This window comes from Oncorhynchus nerka, linkage group LG15 (assembly GCF_034236695.1).
Source record: "Oncorhynchus nerka isolate Pitt River linkage group LG15, Oner_Uvic_2.0, whole genome shotgun sequence".
In the NCBI taxonomy this organism is placed as follows: domain Eukaryota; kingdom Metazoa; phylum Chordata; class Actinopteri; order Salmoniformes; family Salmonidae; genus Oncorhynchus; species Oncorhynchus nerka.
In genome coordinates, this window is record NC_088410.1 from 33,621,257 (window position 1) to 33,643,239 (window position 21,983).

The following is a 21,983-nucleotide window of genomic DNA, read 5'->3' on the forward strand; positions in this document are numbered from 1 at the left end:
TTATCAGAATGTTTGTCAGCATGGAACGCTCCTATTTAAAATGTTCTATGCTGAACACTGATCTCTCTCTCTCTCTCTCTCTCTCTCTCTCTCATCATCAGGGTCAGAGGTCAATCCGAACCACAGCAACATGTCCGCCCCACCACATCCGCAACCCCCTGCCAAGGGAGCGTCACATGCCGCTGGCGACTTCAGCTACGTGGGCATCGATGCCATCCTGGAGCAGATGAGGAGGAAGGCCATGAAACAGGGCTTTGAGCTCAACATCATGATCGTCGGTGAGTGGTGTTGAACAGTGAACACACGCATGCAACACACACCCTTTTGAGATCATGGACGTGAGTGAATGGTTTTAAACACGCATGAACACACACACATCCTCAGTTACATCCACCCATCCCCAGAGAGAGCGAGACACACTTTATTTTCTATACACTCTATTTAAATGTTTTCAAAGTCACGCTGTCATTTGGAAATGAGCCTGGAGTGAGTGCTTGATCTTCCAGGACTAACTAGCGTGGAACCCCATTGGGGAACCCTTACCCCAAGTGCCCCTGAGATTGGTACACACTACACATAGTGGCATGCATCCTTCACTAGATAAAAGAAAGTAGTCAGGCAGAGATGGTGGAGTAATGATGCCCATTAATGTTGACAGGCTCTAGCAAACTCTACCCTGCCCTCAGCTCACCACAGCTCGCGAGTCACCGGATCTAAGATCTCAAATTATTGAATGTCTCGTGGAAGAACAGTGTCGCATCCCTGCAATAGAGTTCCAGTCACTTGTAGAATCGATACCAAGGCACATTGAAGCTGTTCTGGCGGCTCGTGGTGGAGCAACACACTATTGAGACACTGTTGGTGTTTCCTTTATTTCGGCAGTTACCTGTACTTTACCACGGTGAGAAGTGATTGAAAGCTACAAAGAGCATGTTGAAGGACCTCGAGTCTCTCTTCCAGCTTAGATGTCTCTTTTTGTGTTTGGTGGCAGTCAGTGGGGGATGGTGGTAGAGTAGAACACACAGTACTCCCTGCAGGAGTGTGTTTTGTATACATACTAGCTGTCATAGTGGTTCTGAGGAGATCCTAAACCATTGGAATGTGTTTGTTTAAAATAAAGGTGGCATCTCATGGTACCAAGTCAAAGAAAACGTATCTGGGCAAGGTCAAAAAGTATTCATTTTCTCTCATTGCTATGATGTAGGAAGATCAATTCAATAAAAAATTAAAATACGCCAGACTTTCATAATCTCTGACTAGGCTGTATCTTTCTCTTGTTGACCAGCCGTCACTGACATGCATCACAACCCTCATAGTTGTTTTCAGCAAAGGGCAACATTCAGCCAGCGCTCCATCAGAGACGTCAGACCCGTGTGCCCACTGGAAGTGGAGTCGGAACGTTGGAGAAAGGCAGACTTGTAGTGAATGATAGTTGTGTTCGTGAGCCCAGGTTATGGTGTGCAATTGTGCGCTTACATGTTATAGTCGCTATTGGTGTGAGAGACATGACTCGCATGATAAAGGCCAGGTTAGAATAGAGGGTTGTTGTTGATGCATCCCTATCTGTACATATAGGATCTGTCCAAGTCCTGATGATTAAGTTAAAGAAGACATTTTATAAGGTTGTCCTTTTTACAGGGGTATAGTTGATCCAGTGACCTACAGTATCCGGGGTCAAACTCGATGTGAAGTCGTTTTACTACTGTACAAGTGCCTAACTCTGATTTGGTTTTGAAGTGGCCGTTTTGGCTATCCTCTATGACCGTCTTTCCTAAACTCGGTCCTGAGGCCCCCTCTGTTTTTTTTTTGCCCTGGCACTACACAGCTGATTCCTAATGGCCAACTCATCATCAAACTTAGATTTTTTTCAATCGGCTGTGATGTGCTAGGGCAAGAACCTAAACGTGCACCCATAAGGAGCCCCGGGACAGAGTTCGACACAGCAGCAGTGCTCTCTGTCCCTCTCTAAAGGCATTGTGAGAAAGGTCAGAGGAGATGTAATCCGACTCCAATCTCTGAAGGCCCCTCTGTGAGATGTATTACCCTAATCCCAGCCCTAAAGCCCCTTAGACCGCAGCAGTGTCCCCTATGCATAAAGGCTAATTAAGCTGGCACAGCTGTGCTGCCGATGCCCACTGTCAGGCCTGCTGCTAATGGATGCCTTGGGGAGGTAGAGGAATCAATCAAATGTATTTATAAAGCTCTTCTTACATCAGCAGATGTCACAAAGTGCTTAAACAGAAACACAGACTAAAACCCCCAACAGCAAGCAATGCAGATGTAGAAGCACAGTGGCTAGGAACAACTCCCGAGAAAGGCAGGAACCTAGGAAGAAACCTAGAGAGGAACCAGGTTCTGAGCGGTGGCCAGTCCTTTTCTGGGTCTTGGTGAGGAGTGTGTGTGGCTGGTCCATCTGTCCTCTGTGGCCCGACAGATAGCAGGCTGGAATGGCCCGACAGCAGGCAGGAATGGCCCGACAGATAGCAGGCTGGAATGGCCCGACAGCAGGCAGGAATGGCCCGACAGATAGCAGGCTGGAATGGCCCGACAGCAGGCAGGAATGGCCCGACAGATAGCAGGCTGGAATGGCCCGACAGCAGGCAGGAATGGCCCGACAGATAGCAGGCTGGAATGGCCCGACAGCAGGCTGGAATGGCCCGACAGCAGGCAGGAATGGCCCTATAGCTGCCACGCTGGTGTCATAGTCAGTGAGTGCATGAGGACACACTCTTTGTCTAGCTCGGTCTGTCACATGACTTGTGTGTAGGGTCTCTGTTCAGAGTCAGGAAAGCTATTGTACATTCACGACAGGTTAGAAGAGCCTCATGGTTGAAGATAAGCCCCTCTGTTTTTGAGTGTGTCCAGACATATAGCTCACCCCGTGTTGGTCTTTAACAGGTCAGAGTGGTCTGGGGAAGTCGACCCTGATGAACACCCTGTTCAAGTCTAAGGTCAGCAGGAAGTCTGTGGTGTCCACCCCCGAGGAGAGGATCCCCAAGACCATCGAGATCAAGTCCATCAGTCACGGTAACACACACACACACACACATACATACAAACGGATCTGTGGTATGCAGTATACATTATAATATGTATATGTATGGTATGCAGTATACATAATACATGTCATGGATATCTCCTGTGTCTCTGTCTAGACATCGAAGAGAAGGGCGTGAGGATGAAACTAACGGTAATCGACACTCCCGGCTTTGGGGACCACATCAACAACGAGAACTGGTGAGTTGTAGTTTTTTTTTATCCCTACCACAGAGTGAATGACTGTGTCGTCGCCTGTCTGTGAACTCCATTTCCCATGTGCCCCTCCCCCCAACAGCTGGCAGCCAATCATGAAGTTCATCAATGACCAGTATGAGCAGTACCTGCAGGAGGAGATCAACATCGACAGGAAGAAGAGGATCCCAGACTCACGGGTTCACTGCTGCATGTACTTCATACCACCTACTGGACACTGGTGAGTTATGGGCTCACTCACTCTCTCTCACACACACACACACACACACACACTGTTTGTTTGTCTGGGACTTCACCACTTCCTCTAGACTACCCTCCTTTTCTTTCGACCACTTATAGAAGTCATCTTGTCCACCGAGACTCAGAGGTATCGCTTTGGGAATCAGGTTTCACAAAGACTCCTTTGACTGCAGACTCTATAGTACCCACTGTCTTGGAAAACTATAGTACCCAATCCTATCCACTGTGAAAGCAAACCATGAGTGCCAGGGAGACTAAAACCATGTATGTACAACAAAGTGTTTAGGATACATTTGTATATTTGACCAGGAACCGCGACTTGGCAAATTAGAGAATTACTTCATATTAACATACCGAAAGATAAACCACCAAAATCCTAGACAATCAAATCAAATGTATTTGTCACATACACATGGTTAGCAGATGTTAATGCGAGTGTAGCGTAATGCTTGTGCTTCTAGTTCCGACAATGCAGTAATAACCAACGAGTAATCTAACTAACAATTCCAAAACTACTACCTTATACACACAAGTGTAAAGGGATAAAGAATATGTACATAAAGATATATGAATGAGTGATGGTACAGAGCGGCATAGGCAAGATGCAGTAGATGGTATCGAGTACAGTATATACATATGAGATGAGTATGTAAACAAAGTGGCATAGTTTAAAGTGGCTAGTGATACATGTATTACATAAAGATGAGTAGATGATATAGAGTACAGTATATACGTAGACATATGAGATGAATAATGTAGGGTATGTAATTATTATATTAAGTAGCATTGTTTAAAGTGGCTAGTGATATATTTTACATCAATTCCCATTATTAAAGTGGCTGGAGTTGAGTCAGTGTGTTGGCAGCAGCCACTCAATGTTAGTGGTGGCTGTTTAACAGTCTGATGGCCTTGAGATAGAAGCTGTTTTTCAGTCTCTCGGTCCCAGCTTTGATGCACCTGTACTGATCTCGCCTTCTGGATGATAGCGGGGTGAACAGGCAGTGGCTCGAGTGGTTGTGGTCCTTGATGATCTTTATGGCCTTCCTGTGACATTGGGTGGTGTAGGTGTCCTGGAGGGCAGGTAGTTTGCCCCCGGTGATGCGTTGTGCAGACCTCACTACCCTCTGGAGAGCCTTACGGTTGTGGGCGGCGCAGTTGCCGTACCAGGCGGTGATACAGCCTGACAGGATGCTCTCGATTGTGCATCTGTAGAAGTTTTTGAGTGCTTTTGGTGACAAGCTGAATTTCTTCAGCCTCCTGAGGTTGAAGAGGCGCTGCTGCGCCTTCTTCACGATGCTGTCTGTGTGGGTGGACCAATTCAGTTTGTCTGTGATGTGTACGCCGAGGAACTTAAAACTTACTACCCTCTCCACTACTGTTCCATCAATGTGGATAGGGGGGTGTTCCCTCTGCTGTTTCCTGAAGTCCACAATCATCTCCTTAGTTTTGTTGACGTTGTGTGAGGTTATTTTCATGCAAAGTTAAAAGCATTTATTCTTATAGACAGGGAAATGGTTAAGTGTCTTCAGTCTGTCTCGGAGCATGTAAAGATTCTGTCAAGGTCCTGCAGTCTTCTAGATGTGTATGCATTACTAACAGAATAGTTTTAAACACCCAGGTGGTGGCTAGTTGTTTCATTTTTCAAGGTGACAGGTAGCCTAGTGGTTAGAGCGTTGGACTTGTAACCGGAAGGTTGCAAGATCGAATCCCCGAGCTGACAAGGTAAAAATCTGTCGTTCTGCCCCTGAACAAGGCAGTTAACCCAAGGCCAACATTGAAAATAAGAATTTGTTCTTAACTGACTTGGCTAGTTAAATAAAGGTTTAATAATAATACTCCTTCCTTTCACGTCTGCAGTTTTAGTCATTTGTGTGTGTGTGTTTGTGTGTGTGTGTGTGTGTGCGCACCCTGGGCACCCTGGGTGGACTTGCATATATATATACACACACTGTCTGAACACATATCAGGACTCCATCTACTGGCTCACAATTGTCTCTTCCATCCGCCCACATCATTTCCTTGACCTGTAGCTCAACAGTTGTCCACCAGTTATTCTCTGGAGTGTATTGAGTGTGTGGTGTGTGTGTGTATCCCACAGTTTGACACACTCCCTCACCTACCCCTCAAGACACCACAGCTGCACAGTGTGTGTGTGTGGGTCTATGTGGCAGCTCTACAGTCAGTGCATTGTCCAGACCCTCTTTCGCAAAGCATGAGCCAAAGCTTTTTCCCTCGTTCTCTCGTCCCAAAAGCTAAAATGACTCACTTCCCCTGCCAATCCCCTCCCTCTCTCACCCGCTTGACCTCGAGTGCATCCCCCCTCCCCCAAACAGGCTCTCTTGGAAACTTCCAAGCACCTGTCCCCTCTAGGGACCTCTTAATCAGGCCTGGAAACAGGGGGAGCAGGAAGAAGGATCTTCTTAACTGCCACCAGGAGACTTCAGAGCAGGAGCACAAAGAGGATGTCCTACCCCTCCACTCACCACCGCTCACTGTGGGGCTGAAGCTACAACCTGGCACTGGGCTAGAGAATACAAGCAACAGGCATAGGGATGCATAAAACACGAACACACACACACGCGCACGCACGCAGAGTCAGCAAAAGCAGATGGGACGACAGGGGAGAGACACAATAATAATGTGTTGAGTAGCCAATGCTCCTCTACAGGACAATCTAAGGATGAAAGCCTGTGGGTTGAACCTGGCTCATGGTCTATTCTCCCAACTCCCGTTCTACTCTCCTCTTCATTCCTCTCACAAATGACTTGAGGTCTGCAACAAGGGCCTGTAACCAATTACTAACACACCATGCCAAGGCCATGGCTGTGTAACAAATGACACCCTATTACCTATTTTAGTCCACTACTGTTGACCAGCGCCCCTATGTCTCTGGTCAAAAGTAGTGAACTACATAGGGAATATGATGCCATTTGGGAATTAACCCATGTGTCTTGGATAGCTCCATGCTTTGGTGCCATTATGTCCGTAACAGGCACTACGCTGAATATTCAGTAATACTGGTATCTCATATCACCAAATAATAGCAGAGACATCAAGTTTTATAGCCCAATGGTTGTGGTTCTTTTTATTGTCAAACTTCTTGACTGCAATTTGAAGGTATTAGACCCTGGGTTAGTTGGAGTACTTTTAAGTGTCAGCAATTTGCTTCAAGGTTTCATTTAGTAGGTAGACTGGTTTTCAATAGACGTAGGATACGTCCCAAATGGCACCCTATGCTCTGTGGGCTATGGCCAAAAGTAGTACACAATATAGGGAATAGGATGCCATTTATGTCGCACCTGTAGCGAATGGAAGCGGATGCAGTCTTGTCTGCCTAGCAGCCGTTGACTGAATGGTTGACCACACTCTTTCCCTCAAGGCTGTCCTCTTGTTACCTCATGAAGGATGCTTTCTTTGAGGACTACCAGGGTATCCCACGGTTACGCCAGCCAATGTTGCACTTGGACTCTCTCTTGACCCGCGAGGTGGTTTTAAAGACATCAGAGAAAGAGGAGGGAAGAGAGCAGTCTACAGTGCGGTCACCCCCTCCCCCTACGTGGTTGCTTCCATTTTGACCACAGAACAGCTCTCCGAGAATTAGCACTGACAGCTCAGCCCTCCCTCTGCAGACACAGCTACCAAGTTGACTATTTCCCCTTTTTGAAGTGGAGAATTTGAGCATATGGCATCTCTGTGTGCATAAATATGTACAGTTTAGTGTGTAGGCGTGCATTGTGTGTGCTGAACTTTTTTCTTGATAATTTCCCGTTTTTAAGTGAAGAATTGGAGTATAGCTGTATTGTGTGTGTGCATGTCTATCTGTGGTATGCGTGTTGACTGATATGTGATTCACATGTGCATGTCTATCTGTGGTATGTGTGTGTGTTGACTGATATGTGATTCACATGTGCAGTGAACCTCGGTCTCATCTATTTGTTCAGAGGCGTGTGAACATCTTTATAGTCAAACATCAACCGTATGTATTCACTGACCTGTGTACAGTAGGCCTACATACCACTGATGCACATGAGACACTGTGTGTGTCTGACTTACAGTCCACAAAGCTGAGGTCACGGTTCCTGAGGGGACAGGAGATCAAATTATAGGCGGAGCCAAGGAGAGCTGCAGCAGGGCTATGACCTATGGGAGCTCTCTCTCACACTTCCTCTTTCTTTCTTTCCATTAAGTGGTGTTCTCTCTGTGTCTGTCGCTCTGTGTCTGTCGCTCTCCTTCTCTCCCCCTTTCTCGCTCCTCGCTCTCTCTCTCTCTCTCTCTTACCATGTCACGTGGGTCTCTCTCGGACACCCTTACCATGTCACGTGGGTCTCTCTCGGACACCCTTGGCATGTAGTGTGACGTGTATTGGCACGCGTAGTGTTCTCTGTTCCTGCCCCGTTCCGTGTGCATGTCTCTCCCCTCTCCTGAGGGGGCCCCTCTATAGTCCAGCTGCTCCAGGTCTTTGATCCAGGGTGACCCATCATGGCTGGGATAATTGGAGGGGAGAGGAGACCATAAGGAGGAGCTGGAGAGGGGAACAACCAGAGGCATTACTGCCAGCCAAGCAGGGAGTGGTGATACCATAAAGAGAGAGACTGAAAAGAGAGGGAGCCTATAGAAAGGAGGAGGAGGTACTGCCAGGCCAACTATGGTGCTGCTCAAACAATTATCAGACATTCAGAATGAGCAGAGAGCCCACTCTGTAAATGTGATGTACTTGTAGAGAGTATTGTCTTAAAATGAACAACATTTTAGATATTCATATTTTCAATTTTTAATAAATGAATGTGAAAATGTGTATTTCAGAATCTAGACGTACGGAACAACCAGAGGCCCTGCCAGGCTAGCTATAGCCTGAACATTCTCATTCATTCTCCTCAGATCGAGCGCAGATAGGAGAGTTTATACAGGATAGAAAGAGATGAGATGGGGAAGAGAGAAGGTTTATAGGAGATAGTAGAGAAGCTCTAAGACTTGACAACTTGGGAGTAGGATGTACAAGCTTTGTGTGAGTGGTCAGTTGAGGACAATGTCTTTAGATCTAGATATGTATTCAATTGCATTATACCCACATTTTACCCCCTAAAACTGCCACCCATGATGAAAATCTTGAGGACCATTACCTGTTTCCAGGCTTATATCAGTTTCAGTTCTTAACCATTTTGTGTTTAACCTTGGAAAGAGGTTGTGATTCGTCTTTTAAATTTGAGAATTAGGGTTATACTGGCACACTGCTGCACAATTACCTTGTCATTGATCAGAAAATAATAGACAATGGACCATCATTGCCCCCTAGTGGTACATCTGTCTCATATCATCCATGACTGAAAATACTTTGAATAAACGTTTTGGACATGCTTTCAATTATACTACAGTGCTGCATTACAATATAACCTACCAAGTTTTAAGCTACAGGACTGTTTTACTAGCACAGACTGGAATGTGTTCCGGGATCCTTCTGAGCGCATCACATCAGTCACTGGCTTCATCAATAAGTGCATTGATGATGTTGTTCCCACAGTGACTACGTACATACCCCAACCAGAAGCCATGGATAACATGCAACAGCCACACTGAGCTAAAGGGTAGAGCTGCCACTTTCAAGGTGCGGGACTCTAACGCGGAAGCTTATAAGAAATCCTGCTATGCCCGCTATGCCCTCCAAAGAACCATCAAACAGGCAAAACATCAATACAGGACTAGGGTTGAATCGTAGTACACCGGCTCTGACGCTCGTTGGATGTGGTAGGGCTTGCAAACTATTAGACTACAAAGGGAAGCACAGCCGCGAACTGCCCAGTGACACGAGCCTACCAGACAAGCTAAATTAATCTATGCTCCCTTCAAGGCAAGTAACACTGAAGCATGCATGAGAGCATCAGTGTTCCAGACGACTGTATGACCACGCTCTCCGAAGCCGATGTAAGACCTTTAAACAGGTGAGCGTTCACAAGGCCGCAGGACCAGATGGATTACCAGGACGTGAACTCCGAGCATGCGATGACCAACTTGCAAGTGTCTTCACTGACATTTTCAACATGTCCCTGACTGAGTCTGTAATACCAACATGTTTCAAGCAGACCACAATAGTCCCTGTGCCCAACACTAAGGTAACCTGCCTAAATGACTACTGACCTGTAGCACTCACGTCTGTAGCCATGAAGTGCTTTGAAAGGCTGGTCATGGCTCACATCAACACCATTATCCCAGAAACCCTAGACTCTCCCCAATTTCGATACCGCCCCAACAGATCCAAAGAGGACCAAATATCTATTGCACTCCACACTGCTCTTTCTCACCTGGACAAAGGAACACCTATGTGAGAATGCTATTCATTGACTACAGCTCAGAGTTCAACACCATAGTGCCCTCAAAGCTCATCACTAAGCTAAGGACCCTGGGACTAAACACCTCCCTCTGCAACTGGATCCTGGACTTCCTGACATGCTTCTGCCAGGTGGTAAGAGTAGGTAACAACACATATGCCATGCTGATCCTCAACATGGATCAGCATGGCAGCTCATTGGTGCGTGCTCAGTCCCCTCCTGTACTCCCGGTTCACGCATGACTGCATGGCCAGGCACGACTCCAACACCAAGTTTGCCGATGACACAACAGGCCTTATCACCAACAATGATGAAACCGCCTATAGGGAGAAGGTCAGAGACGTGGCTGTGTGGTGCCAGGACAACAACCTCTCCCGCAACATGATCTAGACAAAGGAGATGATTGTGGACTACAGGAAGAGGACCGAGCATGCCCCCATTCTCATCAACGGGGCTGCAGTGGAGCAGGTTGAGAGCTTCAAGTTCCTTGGTGTCCACATCACCAACAAACTATCATAGTCCAAGCACACCAAGACAGTCATGAAGAGGGCACGACAAAACCTATTCCCCCTCAGGAGACTGAAAAGATTTGGCATGGGTCCTCAGATCCTCAAGGTTCTACAGCTGCACCATCGAGAACATGGTATGGCAACCGCTCGGCCTCGGACCACAAGGCACTACAGAGGGTAATGCGTGGGGCCAAGCTTCACGCCATCTTGGACCTCTGTACCAGGCGGTGTCAGAGGAAGGCCCTAAAAATTGTCAGACGCTAGCCACCCTAGTCATAGACTGTTCTCTCTGCTACCGCACAGCAAGCGGTACCGGAGCGCCAAGTCTAGGTCCAAAAGGTTTCTTAACAACTTCCACCCCCAAGCCATAAGACTCCTGAACAGCTAATCAAAGGGCTACCCAGACCCCTCTCTTACGCTGCTGCTACTCTCTGTTCATTATCTATGCATGGTCACTTTAACTCTACCAACATGTACATTGACTCTACCAGCACATTGACTCTGTACTGTACTGAAGTCGGAAATGTACGTACACCTTAGCCAAATACGTGCAAACTCAGTTTTTCACAATTCCTGACATTTAATCCTAGTAACAATTCCCTGTTTTAGGTCAGTTAGGATTACCACTCTATTTTAAGAATGTGACATGTCAGATTAATGGTAGAAATAATTACTTATTTCATCTTTTATTTCTTTCATCACTTTCCCAGTGGGTCAGAAGTTTACATACACTCAATTAGTATTTGGTAGCATTGCCTTTTAAATTGTTGGGTCAAACATTTCAGGTAGCCTTCTACAATCTTCCCACAATAAGTTGGGTGAATTTTGGCCCATTCCTCCTAACAGATCTGGTGTAACTGAGTCAGGTTTGTAGGCCTCCTTGCTTGCACACACTTTTTCAGTACTGCCCACAAATTTTATATAGGATTGAGGTCAGGGCTTTGTGATGGCCACTCCAATACCTTGACTTTGTTGTCCTTAAGCCATTTTGCCACAACTTTGGAAGTATGCTTGGGGTCATTGCCCTTTTGGAAGACTCATTCTGACCAAGCTTTAACTGATATCTTGAGATGTTGCTTCAATATATCCACATAATTGTCCTTTCTCATGATGCCATCTATTTTGTGAAGTGCACCAGTCCTTCCTGTAGCAAAGCCCCCCATAAACATGATGCTGCCACCCCCATGCTTCACGGTTGGGATGGTGTTCTTCGGCTTGCAAGCCTCACTCTTTTCCCTCCAAATATAACAATGGTCATTATGGCCAAACATTTCTATTTTTGTTTCATAAGACCAGAGGACATTTCTCCAAATAGTATGATATTTGTCCCCATGTGCAGTTGCAAACCGTAGTCTGGCTTTTTTATGGCGGTTTTGAAGCAGTGGCTTCTTCCTTGCCGAGCGGCCTTTCAGGTTATGTCGTTATAGGACTCGTTTTACTGTGGATATAGATACTTTTGTACTCTTTTCCTCCAGCATCTTCACAAGGCTTTGCTGCTGTTCTGGGATTGATTTGCACTTCTCGCACCAAAGTATGTTCATCTCTAGGAGACAGAACTCTTCTCCTTCCTAAGCAATGTGGCGGCTGCGTGGTTCCATGGTGTTTATACTTGCGTACTATTCTTTGTACAGATGAACGTGGTACCTTCAGGAGTTTGGAAATTGCTCCCAATGATGAACCGGACTTGTGGAGGTCTACAATTTTCTTTCTGAGGTCTTTGCTGATTTCTTTTGATTTTCCCATGATGTCAAACAGAGGCACGGAGTTTGAAGGTAGACCTTGAAATCATCCACAGGTACACCTCCAATTGACTCAAATTTGGTCAATTAGCCTATCAGAAGCTTCTAAAGCTATGACATCATTTTCTGGAATTTTCCAAGCTGTTTAAAGGCACAGTCAGTCAACATTTGTATGTAAACTTCTGACCCACTGGAATTGTGATACAGTGAAATAATCTGTGTGTAAACAATTGTTGGAAAAATGACTTGTCATGCACAAAGTAGATGTCCTAACAGACTTGCCGAAACTATAGTTTGTTAAAAAGAAATTTGTGGAGTGGTTGAAAAACACTTAGGTTGGAGTCATTAAAACTCGTATGTACACTTCCTTTTTCAACTGTATGTAGCCTCGTTATTGTTATTTTACTGCTGATGTTTAATTGTTACTTTTTCTATATACGTTTTTAAAAATCTTAACTTAAAGCATTGTTGGTTAAGGGCTTATAAGTAAGCATTTCACTGTAAGGTATTTGGCGCATGTGACCAATAAAATTAGATTTGATCAGAAAATATCTTAACTTTAAGAGTAATCTTATTAACATCTCTCTCCTCCTCCCCTTATCTCTCTCCCTCCATGTTGCCTCTCTCCAGTCTGAGGCCCCTGGATGTGGAGTTTATGAGTCGTCTGAGTAAAGTGGTCAACATAGTCCCTGTCATCGCCAAGGCAGACACACTCACCCTGGAGGAGAGGGACTTCTTCAAACAGATGGTACGGTGTGTGTGTGTGTACAGGCACGTGTGTGTGTACACAAAAAGCCTATGACATTGATCTGTTGATTTGCTTTTAAACTAGTCCCTTTTGCACTACAACAACCTGACATGGCTGACATTAGGCTTTTACAGCAGGGTAACAAGAGGGTAAGATTACACACACGCCACCCGCTTGCACACACACAGGGTAACGAGAGGGTAAGATCACACACAGGCCGGTATGAAGCGATGCCAGGCATTACAAACAGCAGCCATCTGGATAAACTACTGTACTCTGCCCAGTCTGAGGAGTAGCGGTATGAAACGTTGGAACACTTAACCGATGTTTTTAGCCAGAAAGGAGCATTTTAAGAAGTGATTTATTTACAGTATTCCAGCTTTCTATAAACCTCCGAGGCAGCTGATGTCTACACAGATGCCAGTGTACTGTAGCAGGCTAGTCTCTTATTAGCAATACGCTACTGGGTACAGGAGATGGAGAAACCACACAGGACCTCAGATAAGGAGTCTGTTTAGAGTAAGGTTTATGCAACACTCGGCAGAGGCTGTCTAGTAGCTGCTCGGCAGAGGCTGTCCAGTAGCCACTCCTCCATGAAAGAAAGCACAGCCCTTTCTGTTGATGACTCATGTCTATGGTATAGAGGCCATCTCTACTGATTTAGAATTCGATGGAATTCTCCGTTGCTGCTTTCTCTTGAAAGTTGCACCATACCAGGTTACACTGGCCTATACGACCTGCTTGGCATAGTTTAAAAAGGCCTCTGCACCCCCTTCTGTTCCAGTGTGTGTTTGTTGGCCAGTGATCAGCCTGGGAGAACAAAATAACATGCCTGCGCGCACACACACACACACATCAAGGGACGCTAGTCTCCCCCTCTCTGGCGTCCTGCGACAGATCTTTATTAATTCTGGAGGAGGAAACACGCTGGGCAACTTGGCTACCGTTTTCCCCGACAACGGCCAATGAGAACAAGGGCGGGCGAGATGGAAGCTCTGGGGCTTGTAACCAGCTTGTTTTGGTTGGCTGCATGGGCTGGGCCATGTACGACCCTGGGATTGTGATCTTAATGGTTTTTTAAAACGTTTCTTTCTTGTTCTCTGCTCCCTGCAGCAGTTGACATGCACGCAAAGGGAACGAGAGCTTCTTATTGTTTTACCCTCTGTGTCCACAGTTCGTTGCGGGCGTTCGTGTGTGTGCTCTGGTCACGTTCCGTCGACTGTTGTGGGCTTATGATATAGGCCCAAGGCTGAGAAAGTTACAAGTTTAAACTTTCCAAGAAGTATAAACCGAGAAATTTAGAAAACCTGTTCGTCATCGACCAAGTGGAAACTGCCAAAGTAGTAATTGTGAGCGGAACGGTCATTCATTTAAAGGCCATCACTGCTGGCAGAAGAAGCCTGTCGTGCTCTCTCTGTCTCTTGTCTGTGTTCCAGTCATTATAAAGACATAGAAGAAAGGCGGCCATTTTGTAAACCTGAGTGTCTGGCTGTATATTTGTGTAATAGTGGTTAACCTCCACATTAACTCTCAATGTCAGGGAACATTAAATGACCATTTAACATCAACACCAGCCTTAGCAGTGTTTACGGTGGACTCGGAGTGAGCTACTCTAGAATTGTAGTCAGTCCTTTCCTATTCTGTTATATTTTCAGCCACGGTGACCTCATACTGGTCTAACAATCTGGCTATCTGCATGAATCATTTATGTTGTTATTGTTGGTTAGCCAGTGAAAGTTAAGTTATAAGAATGAGTAGGCTTACTTACTTACTTTTGATGCATTCTGATGTGATACAAGTCTCAGCCTCCCTTCCCTGGTCTTTCCTCTGGTGGTGAGTGAAAGGCTTTGGTGTGTGATGTTGTTGTACTGGGCAGGACACACACTCCTCCACCTCCAGGACTAGATGACTTGGTAGATGACATGAGGTGGAAACGGCCATTGTTTAGCCCTGACTGCTGGTCTACAGTACATTGATGAAACGGTGCAAACCTGGTGTTAGATTCTGATGTGTTTCTGTGTGTGTGCAGATCAGGGAAGGACTGCGAGCCAACGGGATCGACGTCTACCCTCAGAAAGAGTTTGACGAGGATGCTGATGATAGGATGATCAATGATAAGATCAGGGTGGGTATACAATGTGTGTATAGGCATGCAGAATCTCACACACACACACACACACACTGACGCATGGATTCATTACAAAGCAATTGTTTGTCTTAAACTGTGTGTGTGGGTTCAGGAGATGATCCCATTTGCTGTGGTGGGGAGCAACCAGGAGTACCAGGTCAATGGAAAGAGGCTTCTGGGCAGAAAAACTAAGTGGGGAACCATAGAAGGTAATTCAACACACACAACCATTACTCTCCCTGTCAAACTAGTCATGTAAAATGGGTTGAAGCAGATGTTGGCGAAACCATGCTTCGTTACTGCTGCCAGCACATGTTTAAATCCCAGCCAACTGATTGAGTCTTGTGTGACTATGAGCGAGTGTTTCTCATATCCACGTTTCTCTGGTCTGTGACTAAAGGCATTTCTAAGTCACAGACCCATGGAGGATTTACTGAGCCGTCTGCATCCATAACACAGTGGGGGGAAAGGTGATGTGTGGAGGACAGACCGAAGGAGGTCTAGAGAGAAAGAGAGGAATGTCACAGCTCCTTTTTACTGGAGGGCCGACTGTCTTCTTCCCAGATTGCACCTGGCCCCTCCAGGGCCCCTCTTGGCTCTTGGTGAATGCGCCTCTCATCACTCCACACTTGTCGACAGATGGCTGTAGAACAGATATCTTAATCTGGACGTCTTGCTGTTAGGTCTGTTCAAAGGACCGACCAACTAGAGCTTAGCAATCATAGCTTTCTAGAGTTCTAGTACTTGAGTCCTGTTCTGGAACTGTCAAGGTGTTCTTAAAACACCCATAATTTAACTCTAAGACAAAGGTGTGTTTGTCGGAGCACGGGTGTGATAAGTGAGAAATGTGGTTGTCCCCTGGCTGAGGGAACATTGACTCGAGCCAGCCAGGCAGTCGAGGGAGGGAGGGAGGGAGGGAGGAGGGAGGGAGGGAGGGAGGGAGGGAGGGAGGGAGGGAGGGACCTGAAGGACCGGTCGGACCTGTCTGCACTGCTATCATAAATTAGGCCACAAGAGGAGGGAGTCCTGTAGGCCCAGGGTTCTCATAGCCAGGACCTCTTTCTCCTTCTCTCTCCTCCTATTTTCTTTCTCTCTCTCGCTGATTGTCTTACTCGTTCTCACTTTTTCTCTCTCTGTCTCTCTGTCTCTCTGTCTCTCTGTCTGTCTGTCTGTCTGTCTGTCTGTCTGTCTGTCTGTCTGTCTGTCTGTCACATTCTCTTTTTCCTCTACCACTGCCCCAATGTCTTTCTCATTATCAACCTCATTATCAAATTCTTTCTCCCCCTCCTCATTCCATAAGTCATACTTATCTAGAGGGCTGGTACCTATACAGGTACATATACAACGTGTCTGTCTCTCTGTGTGTGTTCTTGTGTTAATCCCCTGTTTGTAATAGGTGGAGGAAAGTGTTAGCCAGAGAAACATTTAAAAACCAGCCTGGTTAAGGGAGACCCACCACCACGTGAATCAGTATACCCACAGACTGTGGTGGTCACACAGCAGCACCCTCTTCTCCCCCGCCCCTCCCTAAGAGGGATGAAATGGAATTTAATTTCCTGTGCTGCGATTTCACATAAATAACACTCCTTTTTCATTTTGTGGACTTGACATAATCGATCATTCAAACATGTGTTGGACCCTTTCTAGACTCCAGCAAATTGTCATGGAGAGTTTGTTAAATAATCTGACTTGCTGAGGGAGCTGAGATGGATTAAATTACTTGTAGTGGAAGGTGTAACCTTTATTTAAGATAATTGCTGCAGATGTCAAGATAAATGGGTGTCTTTGGCGCAATACTCCCATCTTGTGGCAGAGTGTAGAATAGCACATGGCATTTAACTTGATATGCACACCCTGATACACAAAATATATGCTACGTGGCTATTGTATTGTATATTATTTGACTAACTGTAAACAGAAAACACTTGCTGTTTATCCCATAGAATGCAATTTCATTTTCTTTACTCTCTTTTTGCAGTTGAGAACATTGCACACTGTGAGTTTGCTTACCTGCGAGACCTTCTCATCAGGTGAATATTAACTGTGTTTTAAGTGATGGTGATACTGACTGTGTTTGACCAGTGTTTTTGATGACGCTTGATGTTTCTCTGGGTAATGTCGATGTTTCTCTCACTAAATCTTCATCTGTGTTTCCTCTCTGTAAGGACCCACATGCAGAACATCAAGGACATCACCAGTAGCATCCACTACGAGGTGTACCGTGTCCGCAGGCTAAACGAGACCAACGCCCAGCCACCCAACGCACCGGTCAACTCACAGCAGGCCAACGGGGTGGCAGCACAGCACCAAGTCCTGACCCATGAGATGTAGATGTCTGACCATCTGCAGACAAATACACACACACACGCACACACATATGTATCTTTAATGGCTGGCAACTGTGACACACCACATGCAAACACACCACGTGACACACACACATCCATCCTTACTGGCTGACATGGACTGTACACACTCCAAAGAGGATTCCAATATCACGTATATAATGATTCATACATGATCAACTGCCAAGGTCAGAGCTGTTGGGTAAACAGTACAAGATGTCCCCTAGGGAGATGGGATGCCACAGTATTATAGCATACAGATAGTGTACAGACCAGCTATCGAAGTATAGCACATCAATTAGCTCAACTATAAATAACTGGTCGGAATGACCTGTTCTACGTTTGGGTTGTGTTGTCTAGATATTGGAGATATTAGGAGGTAGGGTTTAGGTTCTTTGTATATTTTTGGACACATCTGCACTGCCCCGAAAAGCAGCAATGTAGTGTGGAGCAGCTTTGAAATCCCTTTTGTCTTTTTCCAGTGCGTTTTCATATGTTTCAGACCTCTTACCAAACCATCCTGTCAATGTTGTATCTTGTTAAACGTATCATGTTCATTCATACAGTGCATTTTACATTTACTGTTGTGTTCTAATATTATTGTATTGTTGTCTGGATGCAGGGAACAGACATCCCTATGCTCTCCGAACTTTCTCTAAACCAAATAAATGTCCTTTCTGTTTTAAAGAGAAGTGAAATATATAGAATTGATTTCTAAATAGATATTTATGCTTGTTATGTATTCCCGTTATAATTGAGTTAGATATTCATATAGCCTACCAGTCGACCTACACACTCCTGTTGCTCTCCGAGAGGATGGAAAATCTACAGATCTGCTTTGGTTGTATTTTTCTTGCAATCATGCATTGTCTCCCGTGTATTTATAGAGAATTCTATGAATCTAGATTTACATGGTCTTTTTGGACATGATACAGAATAGGACTACAGGTAGGTTGAATATGTAGCCGACATACACCGCTTGTAATAATATTTAGTAACCTGACAATTTTGCATTCCCGGTGTAGTCGATGTTTAACTCCCTTATCTTCCCTACTAAACATTTATTCCAAAAAGTCATAAATGTGCCATTCAGCCAAACACAATTCTTCACTCCGCCAAAAACTCATGGACAGAGGTCAAAACCAAGAGTACTATTCATTCAGCAATGTAGCTTTACGTAACATAAACAATTACAAAAGGTAATACAATGTTTACTGTTGTATAGTTATTGTGTAATTTGTTATAGTATGATGAGAGTATGGTTTATCTTTGATATGCTATGTCAAATAAATAAAGATTGATATTTTTATTGTTCACAATTGTCTTGATTGCCAATCCATTTCACCTGTGCAGGTGACTCCTCTCTTAACCAATCACAAAATTTGCAATTTGGCATGTCTGAAACTGTGTGGAAAAGGATACCCTTTATGTAGTGTTTGGGTTTTAGTGTCATAAAGTGTCTTTGCAAAGTCATAAAGTTATTTCAAACTATCTGTGGCTGAATTGAGGTAAATACAGTGTGTATTGGGAGGGGTTTTTACATCAAATTAGGGTCCTCTGCATGAGCTAAATTTAGAATGTATAGTCATATTTTCACTGGTCCGTTTTAGTCAGGTGATTGGATCTTCAGATGCCAATGTTTTTTTCATGTCTACAAGCTCATGGCCAAGGGCTCATAGACCAGCGTTTCCCAAACTCGGTCCTGGGGACTCTAAGGGGTACACGTTTTGGTTTTTGCCTTAGCACTACACAGCTGATTCAAATAATCAAAGCTTGATGACGAGTTCATTATTTTAATCAGCTGTGTGGTGCTAGGGCATAAACCAAAACGTGTACCCCTTAGAGTCCCCAGGACCGAGTTTGGGAAACGTTCCCATAGACAGTTGAACGTTCAGGGCTGGGAATACAGTAAGTGTGTTCTTGGAGAACACAGATGTCACATAACCCAGCAGATGGCACAGGGGAAGCTGACTGGCACTGTTGTGGTATCCAGGGGCGGGATGGCTATAGATTGAACTTTAATATCATCATTAGTGCCTATTTGTATCCTGTCTCTCAGTTTTCAGCGAGGCTGCCTGAAGGGGTTCTCAAACCTCTCCTCTGGGACGCCCAGCCGTCCCACAGCTGGCACACCTGATTCAACTTGTTGACTATTCATCAAGCCCTTGACTGGGTAAATCAGGTGAGTTAGTTCAGGGCAACAAGAAAATTGTAAAATGTCTGGGGGATCCTGAGGAGAGGTTTGAGAACCACTGCAGTTGGACGTTACTCCACCTCCTAGTGACACACACACCCACAACACACATTGCAGCCAGCTACACACACTCCACTTTACAGCTTCCAATCATTGTTCACCAAATGTCCTCCTGGGGAACGCAACAGTCTGAATCCAAACAAAATGAATGGCTATTGTAAGGCACGACGAGTTGAATATATATCTTCAGATTGATGCGACGCCAGGGAGCAGATGTGTTTTGTAAACTGCTCTGTGATTTACTGTTCTCTGCAGGTTGTTGGCTTTGTTTGATCCCTCGGGGATCTGGAATCTTCCATTTTAGCAGGTTGTTGACTCGGTTTGCAGATCCCCAAGGGATCAATCTTCAATTTTAGTAGGTGAAAGAGGGTGTCAGTCATTTCATTCAATGTTTTGTGTTGCAGTATGAGTGTTTAGTCCTGTGGCTAAAGTTGGACTCTTCTTAGACATGGTTGCGGGTGAGTGGCATTTAATATGCACGTAGACACACACACACTCCAGTTTGTTTTTCGAGAACTAGCATGGAACCCCATTGGGGAACTATTACCCCGAGTGCCCCTGAGATTGGTACACACTACACGTAGTGGCATGCATCCTTCACTAGATATAAGAAAGCTGTCAGGCAGAGAGAGATGGTGGAGTAATGATGCCCATTAATGTTGACAAGCTCTAGCAGACTCTCATTAAGAGAACATCAACAGCTCAAAAGGGCCAATTAAAAGCCACCACCAAATATGTGCCTTACACACACACACACACACACACACACACACACACACACACACACACACACACACACACACACACACACACACACACACACACACACACACACACACACACACACACACACACACACACACACACACACACACACACACACACACACACACACACACACACACACACACACACACAGAGTAGGGACTCATAAACCCAGTGTCTTACAACATTGCCTTTTTAAAATTGTGCATGCGCTTCTTGTGTGGGTGTGTAGGCGCCCGCATATGTGTATGACCGGGATCATCAACTAGATTCAGCCTTGGGCCAATTATACTTTTTTTGAGTGGATGGTCGGGGGGGGGACAGAACATTATTACAAATAATTTGTCGACTGCAAACTGACCGCAAGAAGCCCAAACGGATATAATATTTGACTAAAACGTTATAATTTCAAACCTTGCTTACGTTTGTATACGATTGCGTGTATCTATTTTACAGTATTATTTGTGGGGCTACTTCGTAAAACATTTCCTGAATTAAAATCACTTGGAGCTGATTTGCTGGTGTTTTTAATCTTATGTCCAACAACAAACCTGGGAGGCCAAATAAAATCCCCAGTTGGGGCACCCCGGTTTGTTGTATGAGTTAAGTGTGTCCCCGAGCCCTAGGCTAGGGAACGGTTAGGGAACAGCTAGGGAACGGTTAGGGAACAGCTAGGGAACGGCGTTACGTCTGAGTAACTACTCATTATTGTTATTTTGTTCTTACTATTTCCTTTTTTATTGAGCAAATGTTTCTTTTTAACTCTGCGTTTTTGAGAAAGGGGTCAGAAGTAAGCGTTTCACAGTGAAGTCTACACTGTTGTATTCGGCGCAAGTAACAAATACAATTTGAAGAAGTAGGGTTTCAGACGTTTTCGGAAGATGGGCAGGCCCTCTGCTTTCCTGACGTTAGGTGGAAGCTCGTTCCACCATTGGGGTGCCAGGACAGAGAAGAGCTGGGAACGACAGATTGTTGTCCATGGTCACGCCAAGGTTCTTTGAACTCTGGGAGGGGGACCCCATGGCGTCAACAGTGATGGAGAGCTCTTGGATCTGGCAGGCCTTCCCCGCCGGAGGAAGAGCAGCTCCTTCTTGTTGAGCTTGAGGTGGTGGGCTGACTTCCAAGCTGAGATGTCTGCCAGGCACTCAGAGATGCATGTCGCCACCTGTCAGAAGGGGTGGGAAGGAGAAAAGTAGTTGATAGGTGCAACTGTGAGGATATGATGGAGCCAAGTGATTTGGTGTTTAGAGGAGAGGGCCTAGTACTGAGCCCTGGGGGACACCGGTAGTGAGCGCATGTGGTGCAGACATGTGGTGCAGACACAGATCCTCTCCACGTCACCTAGGAGTGACCTGCCAGGTAGGATGCAATCCAAGAGTGTGCAGAGCCTGAGCCAACAGATGGATCTAGGAGAATGAGAACACACTGAGAAGTGATTGACGCTACAAAGAGCATGTTGAACAACCTTGAGTCTTCCTTCCCAGCTTAGACATCAATCAGTGTTTTAAGTTTCAAGTTTTAATGCCAGGTGTGTGTGTGGAGTCGGTATAAATGTGTGAGTGTGTAGAGTCAGTGAAAAAATAAAAATTTAACAGAAGGGTCAATTCATTCTGTTGGTTAAGGCTTGGGGATAGAAGCTGTTTAGGAGCCTGTTGGTGTCAGACTTGATGCACCGGTACT

The 21,983-nt window shown here is 45.4% G+C and overlaps 1 protein-coding gene across 6 annotated transcripts in view; it reads left to right on the plus strand.

The window, feature by feature from the left end:
- Window positions 1-18,591, plus strand: part of LOC115142457 (septin-9-like) — an 89,770-nt gene extending 71,179 nt beyond the window's left edge. For all 6 annotated transcript variants that reach the window (XM_065001518.1, XM_029681939.2, XM_029681938.2 and 3 more), the window contains 9 exons: window positions 102-278; window positions 2,899-3,027; window positions 3,156-3,237; window positions 3,335-3,472; window positions 12,694-12,811; window positions 14,841-14,936; window positions 15,052-15,148; window positions 16,918-16,969; window positions 17,105-18,591. In XM_065001518.1, coding sequence (XP_064857590.1) covers window positions 102-278; window positions 2,899-3,027; window positions 3,156-3,237; window positions 3,335-3,472; window positions 12,694-12,811; window positions 14,841-14,936; window positions 15,052-15,148; window positions 16,918-16,969; window positions 17,105-17,270 — 1,055 coding nt within the window. In that variant the 3' untranslated portion in view covers window positions 17,271-18,591. The remainder of the gene's footprint in view (window positions 1-101; window positions 279-2,898; window positions 3,028-3,155; window positions 3,238-3,334; window positions 3,473-12,693; window positions 12,812-14,840; window positions 14,937-15,051; window positions 15,149-16,917; window positions 16,970-17,104) is intronic.
- The last annotated feature ends 3,392 nt before the right edge of the window (window positions 18,592-21,983 follow it).